This window comes from Labrus mixtus, chromosome 12 (genome assembly GCF_963584025.1).
Source record: "Labrus mixtus chromosome 12, fLabMix1.1, whole genome shotgun sequence".
Classification (NCBI taxonomy): domain Eukaryota; kingdom Metazoa; phylum Chordata; class Actinopteri; order Labriformes; family Labridae; genus Labrus; species Labrus mixtus.
In genome coordinates this window covers 18255884-18275397 of record NC_083623.1, presented here as the reverse complement: position 1 = coordinate 18275397, position 19514 = coordinate 18255884, and the positions used below count along the sequence as shown (strand labels likewise).

General features: G+C 41.0%; 1 protein-coding gene across 2 annotated transcripts in view; it reads left to right on the top strand.

Moving 5' to 3' along the window:
- Positions 1 to 19514, top strand: part of LOC132985196 (1-phosphatidylinositol 4,5-bisphosphate phosphodiesterase beta-1) — a 115670-nt gene that overhangs the window by 25421 nt on the left and 70735 nt on the right. For both annotated transcript variants that reach the window (XR_009675027.1, XM_061052441.1), the window contains exon 3: positions 8237 to 8305. Coding sequence is in view for 1 of the 2 variants with exons in the window: in XM_061052441.1 (XP_060908424.1) it covers positions 8237 to 8305 (69 nt within the window). In the remaining variant the exon portion in view is untranslated. The remainder of the gene's footprint in view (positions 1 to 8236; positions 8306 to 19514) is intronic.

Below are 19514 nucleotides of genomic sequence, written 5' to 3'. Positions count from 1 at the left end.
TCAAAGGACTTCAGTTGAGAGCCTCAGCACAAACACACACAGACTCTCACAGTCAGACTTCAATACAGAGACGTGGTGTGGATGAATGTAGCTTTCAGCCTTTGCTCGAACGCCAACGATTTCCATTTGTATTAAAATTGTTACTTGCAAAGACATGGCGAGTTTAATATACAGGAAGAAGGATGATATATTACAAAGATGCCCAAAGGAAACTATTTGATTTATTAAAAAGGATATATCACATTGAGAAGTGGAGCGAATGTACAAGTGCATCACTCTGTGTAAGTGTGTTATCTGCTGAAGTGTTTGCGTCTTGTCTGGCCTCTAATTACATTGACTCATCCTTTCCTGGGATTTTATTTGCATATTTATGCCTATATGTGTGTGTGAATGCTTTCCTGCATGTGTGTTGGTGTGTTTTTCTCACACCGGGAACTCTGAAAGGAATCTCAGATGTTTCACAGCAGCAGATAAGAGCTATCCACAGTGTGCCTGAAGGAAGCTGCTGCGGATAGAGGAGCTTAAATATGGAGGAAGGGTCGGGGGTTGATGTGTTATGGTTTGTGCGTGTGTGTGTGTGCCTGTCGTGTTTCAGTAGGGTATCAAGATGTGAAGCGTCATCCATCTACACGAGAGCTGCTGTCAAGATTCGAGAAGACGGGAGGGGAGCATGAGGGGAGGATTGGGGGGAGGGGGGGGGGGGGGGGGTACTGAGGAGGCAGATGTCCAGTGAGAGGTTAGGTGAGACAAGAGAGACAGCAGAGGAAAACATGGGTAAGAGTAAGAGAGGAAAAGAGGGAGGGGGAGGAAGGGAGCACAAATCCAGCAAGAAGCATAACAAAGACGGAGTGAGAGAGAGAACAGGAGAGGATGATGGACAGATGAGGGAAGAGGCTCTGCTTTCTCTGTCATCCCACCTGGTTCTGCTATCTGTCAGAAGGAAGTACACTCCCTCCAGCATCCCTTACTAGCCTCCATCCGTCACCGTGTATGTGTGAGTGTGCGCCTGTGCGCGTGAGCGTGTCCAATATTTGATTGGCCTAGCATGCCGAGGGGGGAAAATGGTGACCAGTACGAGGAGAAGAAGAAGAAGAAGAAGAAGAGTCGATCTCATCATGGCTCTCGGTCCGCGAGTCTTTATAATGAGCGGACATGGCAGATGCTGCAGATTGATGATAGGGAGGAGTTGGAGTTTGTGTGTGTGTACATTTTTTTCTTTCTGCACAGTTGTGTTTGTGTGTGTGTGTATGTGTGTGTGTGTGTGTATTACCTGATGTGTGAATGTGTGCGCTGATGTATAGAACAAAGCTTCCCGCAGCCTTTATCTCAGCATTGGTTGTTTTTCGGAGCGTGTCGGCTGCTGATAGCCACTATCAGCCTCAGCCACCCTCCTCCATCTCTCGGCCTCGCTGTTTTTGTCCCCTCATAGCTTCCTCACTCCTCTCTTGCCGCCTTCCCTCCTTTCCTTCCCTCCCTCTTCTTAGTTATTCCCTCTGACCTCAAACCTCTGGGCCCATTCTCCCTCTGTCTGACGGTGAACTCGCCCCAAACTGAAAACCAAAGTCACTTAATCGTACTTATTTCTATCTTAACTCCACACATGTAATTCTTGCTGTCCTCATTTAACCCACTGAAAAGGCCCATTTAAATGCATGTGTGTGTGTTTCTTCTCACAAAGACGGTCTATAGTTGAACTGGAACAGCTGCAAATCCAGCATGATAAAATTCTTATCGTATTTCTAGACGTGTCTGTTATCCCGATTCTGCCTCGACTGATAACTTCAAGATCCCTTAAGGTGTGAGTAAATCCTACATCCAGAAATAGGATGCGTCGACAATCTCTCCAGCTTGTTTACACATTATCCACAGGGAATAACCTTCTATATTGTTTGAGAGAGTTTGGGGAAAGTTGGCTCCACAGTCGGTGTGATATTTGACTTCTAAAGATGGCTTGAAGATGCAGCAGTGGAAGGTAATGACTGCAAAAAACGAAAATGAGGATCCAAGACAGCTCGTTCAAAGTGAACGTTAAACAGAATGAAAAAAATGCAGAGAAAAGATGAAAAAGGGAAAGGACCCAAGTCTGTTCGGTGTAACACCATTATAATACGAAAAATATATAAAGTAGCTTAATCACTCTGGACGTCCAAAAATGGTTTAACCAACATTTCCCGACAAAATTCCCCTAAACAGTTCTAATATTGAAATAAACAAGAGATTTTCAAACAAGCAAAGGCTTAATAACCAAAAATGTTTTTTAGGGTCAGCAGTTTGAAGGCACAAATGCTGACCAGGAGTGACTGCACCCACTGCCAGGTGGATAGAGGGCAGACATTTCAACTACAAAAGAAGTGAGTCATAACAAAAACACATAATGTTCCAAATAGAGCTGAAAAGCTTAGTCATTCATAAAGCACAGAATGCAGGAAAATCAAAGAACTAAGTTCTCATTCTGCTGCCTCTACAATGGACAGTCTTTTGAATAATTTTGACACTTTACACATTAAACAATTTATTGAACACTAGATATCAGAAATAGAAATAAGACAGATGGAAAGATAGATAGATAGATCTTTATTGTCATTGCATTTTATACAAAAAAAACTCTGTATGAGCAATCCAGCTGCAGCATATAAAATATCAAATATGTACACATACACCAGCACCACACTCAAACACAATCCAAGCACATCTCACCCATATCCACATACACATTCACAGCTGTAAAAATGTGCAAAATAATGTAATAAATACTCTATAAATGAAAATATATATATAAAAGGAGCAATGAGTCGCACAGAGTCCGTTATTGCACTGAGTCCGGGGGTGAGTTCTATCTGTGTGTGAAAACATGTTGATCAAATTCTGTTTAACATAGGGTTAACCAAATATTTATCATGCTTCAGACCGCTCTTGAGCTTGACATGCCAGCTCTCACTTCTGCTCATGTGACAAATTCTCCAACTGCACATCTTTCAAATGTCAGAGTCATGAAGGGGTCGGGGTACAACTTGAGTGCAGCGCATCACAGCTCTAAGATGCTCAAAAGCGTGATGGCATTCTCCGGACCGCAGGAGTATACACGGCTATGTCAAGGCCCGATACAACCTGAAACATCTCTGCATAATTTACACCAGTACACAGGCGTTAAGTGTGGAGGGGGAAAAAAAGAAATTCTGTTGCTCCCACAGGGGAGGGCTTGTGTGAGGAATGCCTTGCTGAGCTCTCTGCTTCCCCACTGCTAAGATAGAAGATTTTTCTCTTTCAAAAAATAGATTTAGCAGCAATAAAGACAGTGTTTAAAACATTTCTCTGAGTGGGTACTTGTGAAACCACTGTGAACTGTTCATGGAAATTAGGTTTATCAATTATACTGGAAGGCCTTACTTGAGCTAATGCAAGTAACGAATCAAATTAACAGACCTACGGTGCAAAATGTCGTTTTCTGTTGAGATGTTTTACCTTTCTACTCCCTTTGAGAGTCTTTGAGGGCTGAAAGGTTGATACTCTTTCAATTAATTTGTTGGCAGGGCATTGATTTGTTTGAAGATTCAAACCAACATTTTCTGATGCTGCAGAGGAAGTTTAGAAAGGGAAAAGAACTGGGGACATGGAGCGGGTTTGATGGATGAAAAACAGTGTGAATAAGTTGCTCGGTACAAATAGACCCTCAGGCTGCCTTGCAGCAATGCCAGACTTTCCAATTTGGTTCACGGCTTTTTTGTCGCATGCCAAACCTAATTTCTCTCCCCCTTTAGCTGCTACTGTTCACTTTATAGTGGCTTAAAAAAAGAGATTAATCAATGGAAATAATTTACAATTTATAAGTTCCTCCTGTGATTTTGAATTCAGCCATCTCAGACTCAGACAGGGCCTACAGGGAGGATGCAGAGTTTACGTGCAAGGTCTCAAGAGGCTGAACATTTGTTTTTTCAAAAATATCCACAGTCAGTTTCCTCCCACGTAAAGGCTTTTTCTGCTTTTGTCTGATTGTCTGCAGCTCTCTCTCTCTCTCTCTCTCTCCCTCTCTCTCTCTCTCGCTTTCTCTCTCTCTCTCTCTCGCTGTCCCTTTAGTCAGCCCCTTCAGGTGAGGAGGTTTTGTGACTTAATCACAGCGGGGCTGTTAGAGTCGCTCTATAGGAACCCAGGAGAGCCGCAGCAGCAGCAGAAGAGTGGATGTGACTCTCAACCATGTTCGAGCACGGCTCTCCACACACCATTTTCCCTTGTTGTAGTACATGCCTGCTGTTTCCTGAGAGTCAATGGAGGGCCACTTACAGGGCCACTGTACGTCTTTAGTGGGTTTTGTTCCACACAAGTATTAGCTCTGTTTATGTGTCGGGGGAACAAATCCATGCCCATAATCCTCTGACCCTGAGTAAGTGGGGGGTTTAAAAATCATTCTGTAAAGAGTATGCAGAAGTGTTCTTTGTTGTGCAATCATCTCATGTAACTCTGCATCACATAGACCCCCCAAACTTCTCATCTATTTTCTGTTTACCTCTGGTGCATGGTAAGTTGAATATTCTGTAGAGACAGCGCTCAGACCCCTCCCCAGGCGTCCAAAGAGATCTGGCATACAGACTATGTTTATGAGAGCTTATTTTGGTCTGTGAGATGGCTTGAAGGGGTCAGGGGACACCCTGCCATGGTATACCAGTATAGTCTGTGTGACCTCATGACACAAACCGGCAGCCTGTCAGCTGTAGTGTAAGTAGACCACTTCTGACTGGCCTGTAATCTGTCCAAGTAATGCAGCGTTGTTGATGCAACATGACACAATGGAAATAACCATTACAAGTATTTTTTTTATTTTTTTATTTTTTGGTTGGCTTTCCTTCTGTTTTTCAAATGGATACCCCTATCCTTTTGTACATTGGTATTTTAGCACCCTCCAGCAAACTCCGTCCTTTACAAATAAAAGCCTAAATGTTCTGGATGTTTCCCCCACACTGGCCTCAATTCAATGACAAAACACTCTTGTCTCAAATATCTCCCCCTTCCTCACCTCCCCTCTGTACTTACTCACCTCCCCCTCCCTCCTGCCCCTCTCTTTCTCTCTCCTTCTTTGCTCCTTGTCCTGGTTGCCCAGCAGAAGCCCTGAGCCCTGTGGAGTGAACATCCATTTTGAGCCTCGAGGCTGTCAAGCCTGCTGTTGGTAAATGAGCAAACTAACCTGTTGCTTTCGGTCTGCCTATTTCCACTTTTCTCCATCTTTACCTTTCATTCCATGTCTCTTTAAACCTCTCTCTATTTTTCCTTACACCTGCATCTTGGTCCTTTGCTTGTACCCACAAAGCTTTGAAAGATTGTGACTTGAAAGGGCGACAGAACCGACCGGCTGGGACTCTTCAAGCTTCTTTGTAGATACTCAGAATGGACTGTTTTATTCAAAGCACCTTTTATAGTTTACTTTCCTGGGCAAGCCTCTTGTCAAGGATTGTATATCACATTTCATGCACTATTGAGAGGAGCTTTATTTGAATCTAAGGATATAAAAAGAGTCTTACACAGAAACATGGCATTTATATTAGATGTAAAAAAGAGCCTGAAGCAGAGGCAGCAGAATAAGTCACAGATCAATGATGAATTTTCTGCAAAGTTTAATTCAAACACAAGCCTCCGTAGTTGAAAATGGAATGGGTTTAATTTTAAAAAGAAGGTCGGTTTTTGCAGAATGTTGGGTGCAGAGTAGCTTGATAACAGAGATAGACTAACAGACACAGATAACTGAGCCCAGGGCCATTGCATGCTTAACATGTTTCATAACGTCTGTGGTTTATTCTCCTGCTTGACCTGCTCGCTTCCTGGACGTGCTGTAAATCTTGATAGGGTTTGAGTCCTTGCTCACAGTTCTTTGCACACAGATACCATAGAAAGGGGTGGGGATAGAGAAAGTAAGATAGAGTGAGAGGCAGAGTGATAAATAAGGAGATATGACAGAAAAGAGTCAGTAAAGAAGAACATATGTCATAGGAGATAAATGAGAGGAATTAAACAGGAGAAGTAATGTCTGGAATCACCAGACTGGAAGAAAGTACTTTAATTAACTCACTGTGCAGTGCGTGCTCATATAAATCCAAGTCAATATTAATAATATGTCACTCGCATCAACTTTTATTTACATCTGCACAGTTAATAAGCCTCTGCAGCAAGTGCTGACACAGCCGCGTGGACGTTACAGAAAAGGCTACACATGTAACATCTTAAGTCACACACAGCTTGTCACAATACATGCAGTTGGCTTTACCTTTAATGAGTCGGCTGTATAGGTTAAAACTTCACCAATAATGCTGCACCAGCTTTGAGCCGTGTTCACTTTGCAGGGCTGGAGGGCACAAAAACGGACCCCATCAGCGAGCTGCTTCCTGAAGCCCTGCTGCTCCACCAGGCCCCCATGTGGAGCTCCATCTCTCTAAAGAGACTTCAAAGGCAGGCATTTGCAGTCTTGATGTAGGCGTTAACCTTTGACTCAGAGCCTCTCTCTGTGCAAACAGGGACCGCCTAATTGATGCTACCTACTGCAGGAAAGAAATAACTTGTCTTTGTGGAACACAGGAAAAGCGGAGAGTGCTTTAATGCAGAGCCAGACGGTGGCTGTGCATCTACTGTAACAAGATGGCAATATATGTTTATTTATACAGTGAGTAATAGATTGCATCTACGAAATGTTCTTTTTATATGTCCAAGAAATGCTCAGACCATTTTCATCTTACCAAACAAAATCATATGAGCTCCTTCTGCATCTATTGTGGTGCCCTAAGAAGTGATACAGATCTACTGCTACAGCTTTATTATCCCAAATAGACACAATTCATCCGCATGAATTTAAATAAAATGATTGTGGCTTGGTTTACAGTGGTCGTTAGGTATATAGGTATGGATTTGTAGATAAGGATAATGGCAGAATGCAATTTTCCACAAATCTCACTGCCTTGAGATGGTCAGATACTGGAGATTGACTCAAGCCTCCATCATACATTTTCTCCACAGATAATGCCGGGTGGACACACAGTTCACTGTGGTTAATTTCCACTTTATGTCCTGGCTCCCACTCTGAGATGGATGAGAGATAAGCCAGATAGATAAAGGGATGTGGTGACTGAAGGAAAGCAGCACAGACTCTTCTGCGTGATTGCATTTTGCGCATATTTACTGCTAACCACATTACTGAGGCCAATTTCAGGACACCAACTGGAAATCTTAAGAAGCTCTCACATGGCTTCCCACACTGCTGTATCAGTAATGAATTAATGGTGAACACAAGGTTTCATCTTCTTTACAATACAGCTGCAGATAACCCAACTTGTTATCAAAATCTTAGTGTTGGCATTCCTGGCATGTTCAAGGCTGTCTCATAAGTGTACTGAGCAGTGGCGAGGTGTTGTGGAAGTGCACCATGAAAGTAAAATATATGTCTCTCTTGAGCTTTTGCTTTTATTTGTTGTCTTTGCAAGCAATGATCCTAGTTGTGTGTCACAGCTATAGACTGTAGAAAACATGCTTGTGGTCCCTCCCACTGGTTTCTAAAGAGGCCGTCACCATATTGGAAATGCTATCTCCACTGCCTTTTGGTCAAACGAGTAACAGAAATGAAAGCTGACCTGTAGTATAATCAAAACGGATGCATTATAAAAGAATTCACCCCCATACAGTTTGGACCATTAAAAAAAGAGCCAGCCTCAAGTTGACACCTGAGGAACTACAGTTGACCACACTATCGATTGACTTCATTTTTTTAAACCCTGAAGGTCACCACTTGGTCACAAAAGAGAGTATTGTCTTTTCTGCAGCTCGATCAGTTTTTGAGGGGAAAAATCCTCTTTAACATCTTTTGAGCATTTGTGCTAGAGCTCATTTAGTAAGGTCATCAGCCGACATGGGACCTTAAATTGTTTGTCCTCATTTTGCTCCCGACATTACAAAGACACTTCGTCATTGCAGAGTGTCATTAGAGCTGAATCTGTCTACAGCTTATTAGTCCCACTTACCACCCATAATCGAGGCTAATGTGCGTTTTTAAACACGTGAGGTTCCTACACACACAAACAGAAAAACACACACAAAGCCTTCAGCCACAGGTAGCCGGTTTGGAAATGGAAACGGTTGCTCAAATGTTCTAGGGTTCCACATGGCTCCTAAGCGTGCAGAGTATATTTCTGTCCAAAAACTGACTTTTAGAATAGAAAAACATCAACATGTTTACTGATTTATCTTTTTTTCTTCTTGTTTACAGGATACAGATCTACTGGATATAGCGTACATAAAAGATGCCCGAAATGGAAAGTGCACCAAAACGCCAAAGGTAAGACCAAAATGAACTCTTCTGGGTTGCTTCCCATGCCTTCATACCTTTATATACATGTGAAAATATATTTATTCATTTACCTCGGGATTGTATCTTATTTGTGGAAGTTATTGAATCAAAGACTTGTCTCAGTATTGTTCTTGTCTCTGTCTGCTGTGGCTGTGGGAACACAATGAGCAGTGTACTGATAGACAGAAGTGGGCATCATTTTTGGGTGATGAAATACTTTGTAAGTGTTTATTTTTGCACAAAAATGAAAGCTGTGAGTGGGTGTGAGCACATCCGTGAATCAGAACAGTGTCTGCATCCATCCTGCCCGTAACTGTTATAGAGAGGGGGGAAATTGGTTCAGGTGGTTGTAATGATTGACGTTTAAACATGAGACTTGAATATACAGGCATTGTTTGTGTTGGAGATTTAGAGTTTGGTATATTTGTCTGTTACTACTCTGGAGCTGAGTTGATGCAAACAATTCAACTACGTCTATTTAGTGTGATTTTTAGACAATATGGGAAGTGATAAACAAGTCATTCTAAAGATTGACAAAATGGATTTTGAGTTCAAACCCTCACAGTAACAGTGCATGGATGGTTTCCCAGAAAAGCAAACAGATCTTGGGCATCAAATTGTGTTTCACAGCTAATCGACATGCTGTTGATTGTGAGCAATGGGAGAAGAATTTGCGCTCACATTCTTTAATCTGGCACCTTGAAACTGTCAAGGAATTTGGCACATTCTGGTGCGGTTACAAAGCCAAAATTCAGTTCTGCCCTTAATTTCCCACTTACCTAGGGGTGATTAGAATAATAACCTGCATTCCTATCCATTTGATTATCATCTCAACCCTGGATACAGACTCAATTTAATATATCATTTTGGAGCTAGTCAATCTCATGAGGAGCTGCTGTTTTAAAGCAGCGGCATGTCTTCATGGTTCTGACTTGTTACAGCAGGAGAAGCAGGTGGGGGTCGCGCTCTGCTGCTCCGTCTGGGGATTGAGTAATGATGGAATGAGTACAATAAGACATAGTGGATTCATGCATTTCTAAACAGCTTACAGAGTGATGCTACCCGGGGAGGAGACAAGACCACGTGATGGGTAAGATGGTCAAAGCATTGGAAATCCATTACTGGGAGATGGAGCGGTGATGCACCCTGGGCATTGTAATGGGAGCTCCAGTGAGACACAGTGTCTGAAGAGTTGATGAGACGAGAAGAGGAGAGGAGAAGGGAAGGGGAGGGAGGGGAGGAGTGATGAAGTGAAGGAAAGGAAGAAGAGAGAAGGGAAGAAGTGGAAAAGTTGTTTTTTATTATGTGAGCTCCGCCGATGGCGTGAAAAGGAAAGAGGGGAAGAGGGGAAGGACACAGAGATGATGTGAGGTCAAAGGACATGCGAGAAGCACAGAAAATATCAGACAGCAGTTGTAAGTGGATAGCACTTTTTTTTTTTTTGGCTTCCCTGTTCAAACATTTCTACTTCACATGCTGAATGATAGTTTTAGAATGGTGAACTTCTGGCAACAATCACTACGATTTAACTTGATCTTCAAAAAAAAGTTTAAAAGATGGAAAAAAAACTTTTACGTGTGGAAGAAAAAGCTGGTTGATAATTATGACTAAGGTTTTATAGGGAACATTTTATCTGTTTAGAGAAACAAAGTCTGTATTAGTAATCAATCAGTAACTTCAATTTTGATATTGAAAAGATCTAATTTCCAAGAAGAGATGCCGAGAGGTTTCAACTTTTTCAGTTTCTTTTTCTCCAAAGTGAAGAAGGAATCCCTCTGCCTCCAAATCGCTCTGAAATGCTGCTTATTAGAGGCAACAGATCCCCAATTCTCACGGTTTGGATCAGCTCATGGATTAGTGTCGAAGATAGGATCATTCATGGCCAAAATCAAATTAATGTAACTTTTCTAATCCTCACTCAACCATGACTGGAACAGAACATTTCAACAACACAAAGAATCACAATGCATCTCTACACATCTCACTAACATATCACATCCTCAATTTTCTTTGCTATATACACAATACTCAGCGATACATTTCCAACAGTAAAACAAGCAACCAGATAAACCTGAACTCTTTATTTTTATTCTAATGATGATGAGCACAACAGTCTGTAATATGAAAAGCTGCCTCGCTTCAATAACAACCCTCGAAATAAGAACATCAACATAACAAACACGTTTCTTTCTCCTTGAGAATGTTGAACACTAAACATACACATACTGTACCATTCATTTAGTTGATGTGTCTAATGTCTGTGGCTGCTCCTGCAGCTTGTGTTGTGCTATCTACAAAAAACGACAAACAGAGAGCGTAGATTTAGATTTATTTTCATCGCTCTTTGATGGAGTTGTTTGGATATTTACAGCCACAGACTACAGTAGGCTGTGGGGTAATGTCACTAACATTAAGATACAGATATTTGTTGCACGCAACCTTCTATCGATTCGTGATGAACTCAGACACCTTGAGAGAGAGGAGAAAAGCACCATTTGATTCAACGTCAGCATACACAATGAAATATCAAAACTTACTGTAAGTCTGTGCAAAACTATTTAAAAAAAAAAAAAATTTGGGCCGTCTTCATTTTTGTCCAGAGTATATCTCCATGGTGCCTCCACGCATTTCTCCATGCTGCTTTCTTTTCACTGAGACTCAGCAGCAGTAGATGTATTTTACAACTTGGTGATACATTTTCCATGGACCCTCAGATCACATGCGGTCCCAACCATGGGGGTTTATCCGAACTGAACATAAATCAACTGTGATCTCTTACACCACTACTGCTTATTGTTATTGTTTTCAACCTTTTGTTCTTTTGTATTGTGATCAGCACTTTTGTGTCTTACAGGTGTTGCTTAGGTATAAACATAGAGATAAACAGACCAGGGAGCAGAGGTAATGGCATGGGACCCCACCATGACTCAATTTACAATGATAAACAGGGTTCGGTCTCAATATTCCATCAATCATCAATCAATCAATCAACTTTTATTTGTATAGCGTCAACTAGAAGCAAGGAGAGAACTTTTTTCTTTTTCCTCCACATATGAACCAGAGGAAGACTTTTTTACCTCCTTGCTTCTTGGGTCCTTGTAGGCCGGGGAAGATCTAAACCATTCAGCATTCGATTAAAAAAAGACAAGAATGATTTTTGAGACAAATGAACATATTAAACTGATTTAAATAACTTCATTACAAATGATGCCTTCCAAATGGAGGTATGTAAACTGACAAAAAAACAAGAGAGAAAACCAAGGAGGGAGTTAATCAAAAGGCGGTTTTTCTCTTTTCATATTAGCATTTCTTCAAGTAACACTGCACATAAAACTCTTTTCTTCAGAGCTACTTTATTGCTCTCGCTCTGGAGCTCCCTGATCGGCATCCATTCAACACATTTACCCAGAAGACATGGGATGGTTGGACTCGTGAAGACATGTCTGTAAAAAGCTTCAGAATTTCTTTCACTGAGCAACTCGAGGAGATTTTCAGTTTCAGATACAAGCCTTCTTAACAGACTGGTTTGAAATGGGCTCCAGATGGAAAGGCTGCTTTGGGTTCAAGTTACTCCATATTGTCTTTGAGCAGCGTCGGAATCTTCTGTCTGAGCTGAGCATCATTTAAATTTGGAACCCGCTGCAACTGTGTTCATCGTCTCGTCGAAGTCTGCCCTCCGATGAACTAATGCCACCCTGCCCACGCCCACGGGCTCCAGCTACTCAGCTATGAATCATACATTTTGTTGTGAATACACACACACACACACACACACACACACACACACACACACACACACACACACACACACACAGACACATGGACACACACTGATACATTTGTTGGAGACAAGTACTCGCTGTGATTTGTACATTGCGCACACTTACAACTGAACAGACACAAACAGCGTTGGGGAGACTAATCCAGGCACGACAAAAGCAGTGGCCTTTGTTTGACCACGCTCAGGATGATGATGTTAATTAGCATGTGTCCACCCCATCATCATTCAGCCTGATTAGATTGGCTGCTTGTCACAATGACAAGAGGAAACCTTTGTTTGATGGGTGGCTCCAGAAATAAATCGTGCACCCTTAGGTCTGGTAGGAAAGTACATCCCTTATAAAGCTCCACTTCGTATTCCAGAGAATACAGAGAAGATTGCCCTTATTCAGTGCAGAGAACAGACGGCAAAGCAAATTAAATCCCGTCTCTACATCAGTATGTTTCTTTATCATGTTTTTGCAATGGACCCACATCAGCTTCAGACACAAAAATGTCTCCCATGTAATATTTTAAATTCTAAAAACTAGTAAGATTTCTTGAAATCAAAGACTTTGGAAAAATAAATGACCAACAGCATCCCTTTCTACTTCACAGTCTTGAAAATGAAACAGGTTTCTGGGACAGTTATTTCCATAGCAACATTACATTCATTAACGTTGGACCTTAATAGATATTTTCTTGTGAATGAATATTATCTGTATTTATTAGAGCCTATTTTTGACGGATCCTCGACAGTGCACAGCATATGGCACCAAACATTTCTCAGGATCAACATCCAAAATCATTTCATTATATTATTCACCATTATTCATAATTCATTCTGGGAAAACACAAAGTGTAGGAAAAGCAAACCAGAGTCCACTGAGTCTAGACTGACATCAAATCATGCTCTTCAAAATACGTCTCTTGTTTAACTCGTGTTACAGCTCTGGGTCAGGCCTCTCTGTTCCAAACCATCCATTCATATTGTGTCTTTATTAAATCAGCACATTACCTTGTTCCTGCACGGCCTGTTCCCTCTTCTCAACACTAGCTGAACCTCTAAAGCCAATCACATCTTAGCTCTTTAGTGCAGACTTCCAAGAATACAACTCCATCCAACATAAGTTTGTTCGACGAATATTCCTCTCTTACTACATCTCCCTTCTTATACATACATCGTATACAGTGTTACCCTACTGCTTTCTGGAAGTTTTCTTCAATCTAAATTCTTCCTTCTTGGCTCTCTTCAACTGGTAAGACAAAAATGCAACCCTGCATCCCACCATGCTGCATATATGTGATGTGTGATAGACAGAATTTCATGCTTTCTCACTTCATCTTCAACAGCCACACATATACTGTATCTGTCGGCAAAGATTCCTGCTATTTCTCAGTGCCTGTGCAGTCCATGTTAGTAAAAATACATCTTGGAAATTGATGTAATGTTCTATACAGCAGACTTTCCTCTCCGATTTTGTCTTTTATTGTAATGAAAGCAAGACATCAAACACAGCAGCTGTTACTGTTACACTGTGGGAGACAGACAGAGTGTGGTCTGATAACTCAGAAAACCTTATCTTACCCCAGCCTGAGTCTGCCATGTGCTGCCTTTGTGTCAAACAACAGAATAACGTAGCTTTTCCATCCAATGATACATGAATAGTAAGATTGAGGCTCTGCTGACGGACTGAGTGTGAAATTATTTGAATCATCTCAGAGGCGAACAAATGGATTTCTTGAGGCTTGTCAAAGAGGATAGTCTACAAAAATGGACTGTCTGGACTGTTACTGATGCTGTTATTAGCAGAGAACCACCTGAAAATCACTCAACCCCAAACATGTCGGCCAAACAATCATAAGAATGCTGCCATGACATAAAGATAAATTAGGTGCTGTTTAATATACAATACCAACATCTTACTTGTTGCTGGTACAGCCTCAAATGCAGTATTAGCGAGTAGGCCCACCAGTGTACCAGTATAACGTCATTATTGATTAGCCTTCTTATAAAAAAAATGTTTTTATTTGTCTCCAAAACTGGAACCTACATATCTACATTATTATATATTATAAATATATAAATATATTTGTCATGTACCAAGTGTAAATTCTAACTTAGCAGATCTTGAAAGTGTAAGATAACTAAGAAGAAATATCCACTAAAAGCATACATTTAATTGTTGGATATTTCATGGCATCATGCAGCAACAGACGCTCACTGGCCACACTGCGAAACATTCTCTTCTCTTCTCTACGAATTTCAGTTTCTCCTTCTAAATGACATCTGGTGCTTTTATTTTGAAGGTTAAGTAACACAAGTGTGGTGCTATGTATCGACGAGCCTTTGATGACGTTGAGCCGAATCTAGTTTTGCCCGCGTGTGAGCGAAAGTCAAAGCACAACATTTCGAACACAGATGTGGATATAATTGCTGCGCCACTATCCCCACATCAGAGAGGCCCAGCAGACTGTCCAGCTCTCTTTTCTCTGGGTCAAAACGGTGCATCCTGCTGCATCTCCCACAGGCTGTCAGGACACAACTATAGGAAACAAAGAACTCAAGCTGACCCTGACACTCATGCTCACTCTCATTCAGTTGAATTTTGCTAGGACACAGTGTCAGGTATGTCAGCATGTTTCTGGGTTACGATTTCTCCAGTGCACTCAGCCAGGCCAAACAGCACTGATAGAAATGATAAAAAAATTAAAATTAAAAAAAAAATGCTTTTTTTTTTTTTTTGTTTTTAATCAAACTAGTATCAAGTACTAGGCATCACTTACATTGAGGGAAAATGGATTGCATGATGTTGCATGGAGTGCAGCACTTCCAGCAAAAATAATGCATTATGTTCCTTCTTTGGCTTTTTCTTTTGACTTGTTCTCTTCATAATCAGTGGAATTGTAACGAGCTGACTGAAGGCTTACACTGTTATTTCCTGCAGAGTTATTCTTTCCTTGAGACTTTCATTTTGAGGTGAGAGGAAGCGTTGGCGCAGCTTTGTCACAGTCTCAGCTCTCAGCAGAGACGACTGCTGCTAAATACAGAGCGGCTTGTGTGTCCCCAACAGTGTAACAGGATCTGGGAGGCCAGCAGGCCATTATCACCAATGTCTGCCTGGTCAACAGACTCGTCCAAAGCTCCATCTCCCACAGCAGTAAGTGCTAAAATGCTCCTCGGAGTACACAGCGTGCTACTACTGCACGGTTTAGATCTACCCTTATCTATTGCATATTCAAAGCAGCTTTTTTAACAGTGTGTAATACAGTGATTACATATTGTAATAAAAGGTTGGTACACAGGAATCTTTTAAAATGGGGAAAAATACCCCAAAAATCTCAAACTAAATAAAAATGGCCAACTCTCTGTTGGGTGTTTGGTTAACCTCCAAGAGGCTTTTTGTTTTCACATACCTACCAAATGTTCTACTTGTACATGAAAGTAGTAGGTTGGTTGTGTGAGTGAAACATATTCTTGTTAATCCTCACTCTCCATTGCATTCTTTTTAACCGCACAAAAGCGTTTGCCATGGCACCGTTTATTTCCATCATCCAGCTGTCTGGTTCGCATCGATGAAGGACGGTGTCACAGGGTGTGCTCCAGCTCCAGCAATCACAGACCTTCAAATCTATTGATGTAAGAGTGGTCAAGGCCTCTGTCTGACCTTGCACACAGCTACACACAGACATGGTCAGATGAATAGATGAGAAAGCATGGAACTATTAGGTAACATGCTCAGTCGTATTATATGTGTGTGTTCAGTACACTGTGTGCTGCAATGTACACTTAACATTGTAAATGTCAGTGCCTATGGCTGTAACAAAATTAGTCATAGAAGGTTGAGATATATGACCACTGCTTATGCCACAAAATCCTGAATTATGTCTTGAAGATGTTTTTGAAGTTTAAAACCTCCTACCACATATAACCTTCTTACAGCTTAGTTGGCTCTTCAGGTGCAGCTCAATGCCTCTGTTTGTAGTGGCATACTGTACATTGTGATACACAACATTTATAGCCATGAATCCATTTAAGCTGTGTATGAGTTTATCACTGAGCCGGTGATTGATTTATGTACGTTTGCATGATTATTGATGTGCAGTATGATAATCAATGATGTAATGATGCTTGCATGAAACCTCTAGACGTAACACAGCGATATATATATATATATATATATATATATATATAACTGTCTCACCCACATCCCACAGAGACTAATTGTAATTCAAACCCTTGGCTCACCTGCTTCACAGCTACATAGCCCCCCCGCAGTCACAGAGAAATAATAGTCCATCCCTCACAGGCTGACATGCAGGGATCAGTTCTACGTCCCATGGATATTAGCAGTACGTATTGCTTTCACTGATAGTTTGAAGATTAGTGTCACATGGCAGTGTGTTTGAATCGTAAGTGTTTTTCAGCTTATTAGAAGAACCAAACCCTTAAGAATGACAGTTGTGCAAATGAGAGCTGATTGTTAGGAGATCAGCAGCTGAATATAAAAGGAAACTTTTGGTGGACAATCAGTGATAATGAGTCTCTCTGAAGGCCTTTGTTCGAAAGACTCAGACAGACCGAGTGTGTGTGTGTGTGTGTGTACACACACATAGCCTGTGTAAGTGTAGTTCATCCTTCCTGCCCCTCCTGAGGCATTTCAGTGCACAGAGCCATGAAACTGTCTGAAGAGAGAACTCCCCCACACTCCGCTTTTAGATATGACTCAAGCACACACAACACACAAGCACACATGCTATCATAACCATGGCACATTCTGGTATGTCAGTCGCTGAAATAAACATGCCATTGCACTATTCAAGCATGTATCATCCCCCCCCCTCTGACACACTCTCTCTCTCTATCTCTGTCTCGTCTCAGTTTGGCGCTGTCAATCACACAATCAATTCAGTCAGTGCTAATATGTGAAGAAGAGATTGGATACCAATACCGCTGCCTCCAGCTATCGTTTTCATCAAGAGGATTGGCCACAGGGCAAATGGCAGCTTGCAGTAAGAGGTGATTAAAGTAAATGGGTATATGGACTTATCGATTTTCATAAAAGAAACTGCTGCACCATTTGTCATCACTTGCATTGATCAGCGTCGCGCATCGATGTAACAGCAGAAGCAGGGAATGAGAAAGTAAAGAAGCGAAGCAAAGAAAAAGGTTAGCATGATGGACCTTGAATGGTTGAGGTTGGATTCTTCAGTCAATTACTCGGGTGATCTCTGCACACACAGATGAATTCCCCCCGGTGTGAAGCAGGCCTCCTCATTATCGCTCATGAAGAAATCGAAGGGGATGCTCGCTCTCTCTCTCTCTCTCTCTCTCTCTCTCTCTCTCTCTCTCTCTCTCTCTCTCTCTCTCTCTCTCACCTCACCTGCTCCTGTTCCCATCTAACATGAGACCGAGCCGCTGGACTAGGATGAATGAGGAAGAGAGTGACTAAATGAAAGAACAGGTGAAATAGAGACTGCAATGATGAACAGAGTGGCTTGTGTGTGCAGAGGGAGAGTCTTAAGTGGACCCAGAGATGAATATCTTGGTGAAAAGGCCAGAAGAAGCACAATGAAGCACCTGTGCGATAAAGTTCCCACTTTTATCAAAAGCCGAGCAGGAATTTCTCAAACAATTTACAAAGAAAAGCAGAGTAATTCTTCCTGCAGTTTCCAAATATTATTTCTGCTTATTTTATTCTTTGTTTGGTTGTCAAAAGAGCAAAAGGCTGAGCAGGGGATTCAAGTATTGTTATTCCATTATTGATCCGCCAAAAGAAACAGGAATTATTTTTACATTGAGCTTACAAACAAAACAGAATTTTCAATAAAGCCTAAGACATTAGCAGTGATGTATTTATTTGTCTGTGGTCCCTGTTATTGAATTTAGCTTAGTCAGCTCTGTGTGTTGCACATTGTTTTAAGGAAATGTAAAATTCAATTTCCAAACTCTTATTGAATTACTGAGCAATTCAGAAACACAGCATCCAAAGCTGAAGCAGCAGTACTTAAAAAGACAGTAGCAATATTCATTTTGAGGGGATGAATTCAACTAATCAAAGGATTCAAAATGATTCAAAGACATAAGAGTTAGAAAGAATAGTTTGTATTTACATATGAAGCTTGCATTTTTGAAGGTTTGGTCCATATCTCTTTAAGAAAGTTGTCTTGACCGAGGAGACTGAACTATGAAAACTATAAACTTGCAAACTAATGAAGGGCAGGGCATTTTGATTGAAATTCCCCTTTTCTCTTTCTTCATTGTGCTGCTTGTAGTTTTTTTTTCAAGTGGAACTCAGCAGATGTCTGAAAGTCACTTGATGCCCGCAGTGAAATCGGATGTGACATTTTTTTTTTAAAGCCTGCAGAGGTCATCCCAGCGGAACTCGACCTGATCAAAAAAGAACCAGTTCAGACAAGAGCTCAACCTCTATAAAGCAGAGCTGCTGACAGCAGAAAGTCGGTACTTTATAGTTGGTGAAGAAAATCCGTATTGAGCCAGATACCCCGTGGTCTTTCACTTTAGACCACGGTCTAGACCAAGGTCATTCCACATTTACTGTGCAGATAAATAGATGTAACCTCATATCCTTAGTACTCAAGTACCCTGTTATCAACACAAAGTCAGGTTCCACATGTTTATTTTAAATGGTTGCTAATATGACGTTCAGTAGTTGGACGTATTACAATATTTTTGCCGTTATTTAGTTATGACTAACAGCTAACTAGTCTGTTAATTATTTGTCCATAACTGTTAGCGGTCTCTTACAACAACTTATTCTTACCTGTTAGCTATTTTATGTAATTAGTAAATAAACTCTTTTTTTTAAAATATTTGTCAATTTGTTTTAGACAGGATCCTCAATTATTTAACCAACACTTTTAGCGCACAGTTTAAACTATTTATTCATCACTATCAACTTACCAGAATATTTTAAATATTGTCCATTATTGTTTGGCAAGTACTTCTGGTATTTATTCAGTATTTTTAGCCAACCATTTCAACTGCTGGTCAAGCTAAAGTTATCATTTCAAGTCTTCACCCATTTCTTTTGGCTAATTCTTGAGTTTCTTTTCATCTTTTAGATTAAACGATTTCATCCCTTTTCCAATTTCTTTCAGACAACTATTAAGACTTCTTTACCATCTATTTACATAGATATAGACCGTGGCGACTGAAAGTAAGCAAAGTAAGCAAGTACTTTGGAATTGGCTATGATAAACATTGAGCAGCAGTTGATTATAGTCGCTTGTAGTGTTTTTCCTTATGCAGAATTTAAAAAATGGCTGTGATACCCGTAATGTTGTAAATGCAGAAATGCTTTCTAAGCACAGGGCTAGAGGATGTTTGTACACATAGGTAAATGTTTGAGAAGGTGAACAACAGGTTACGTACATAGGCTTCTCTGTCATCACAGGGCTACATGAAACTACAGGG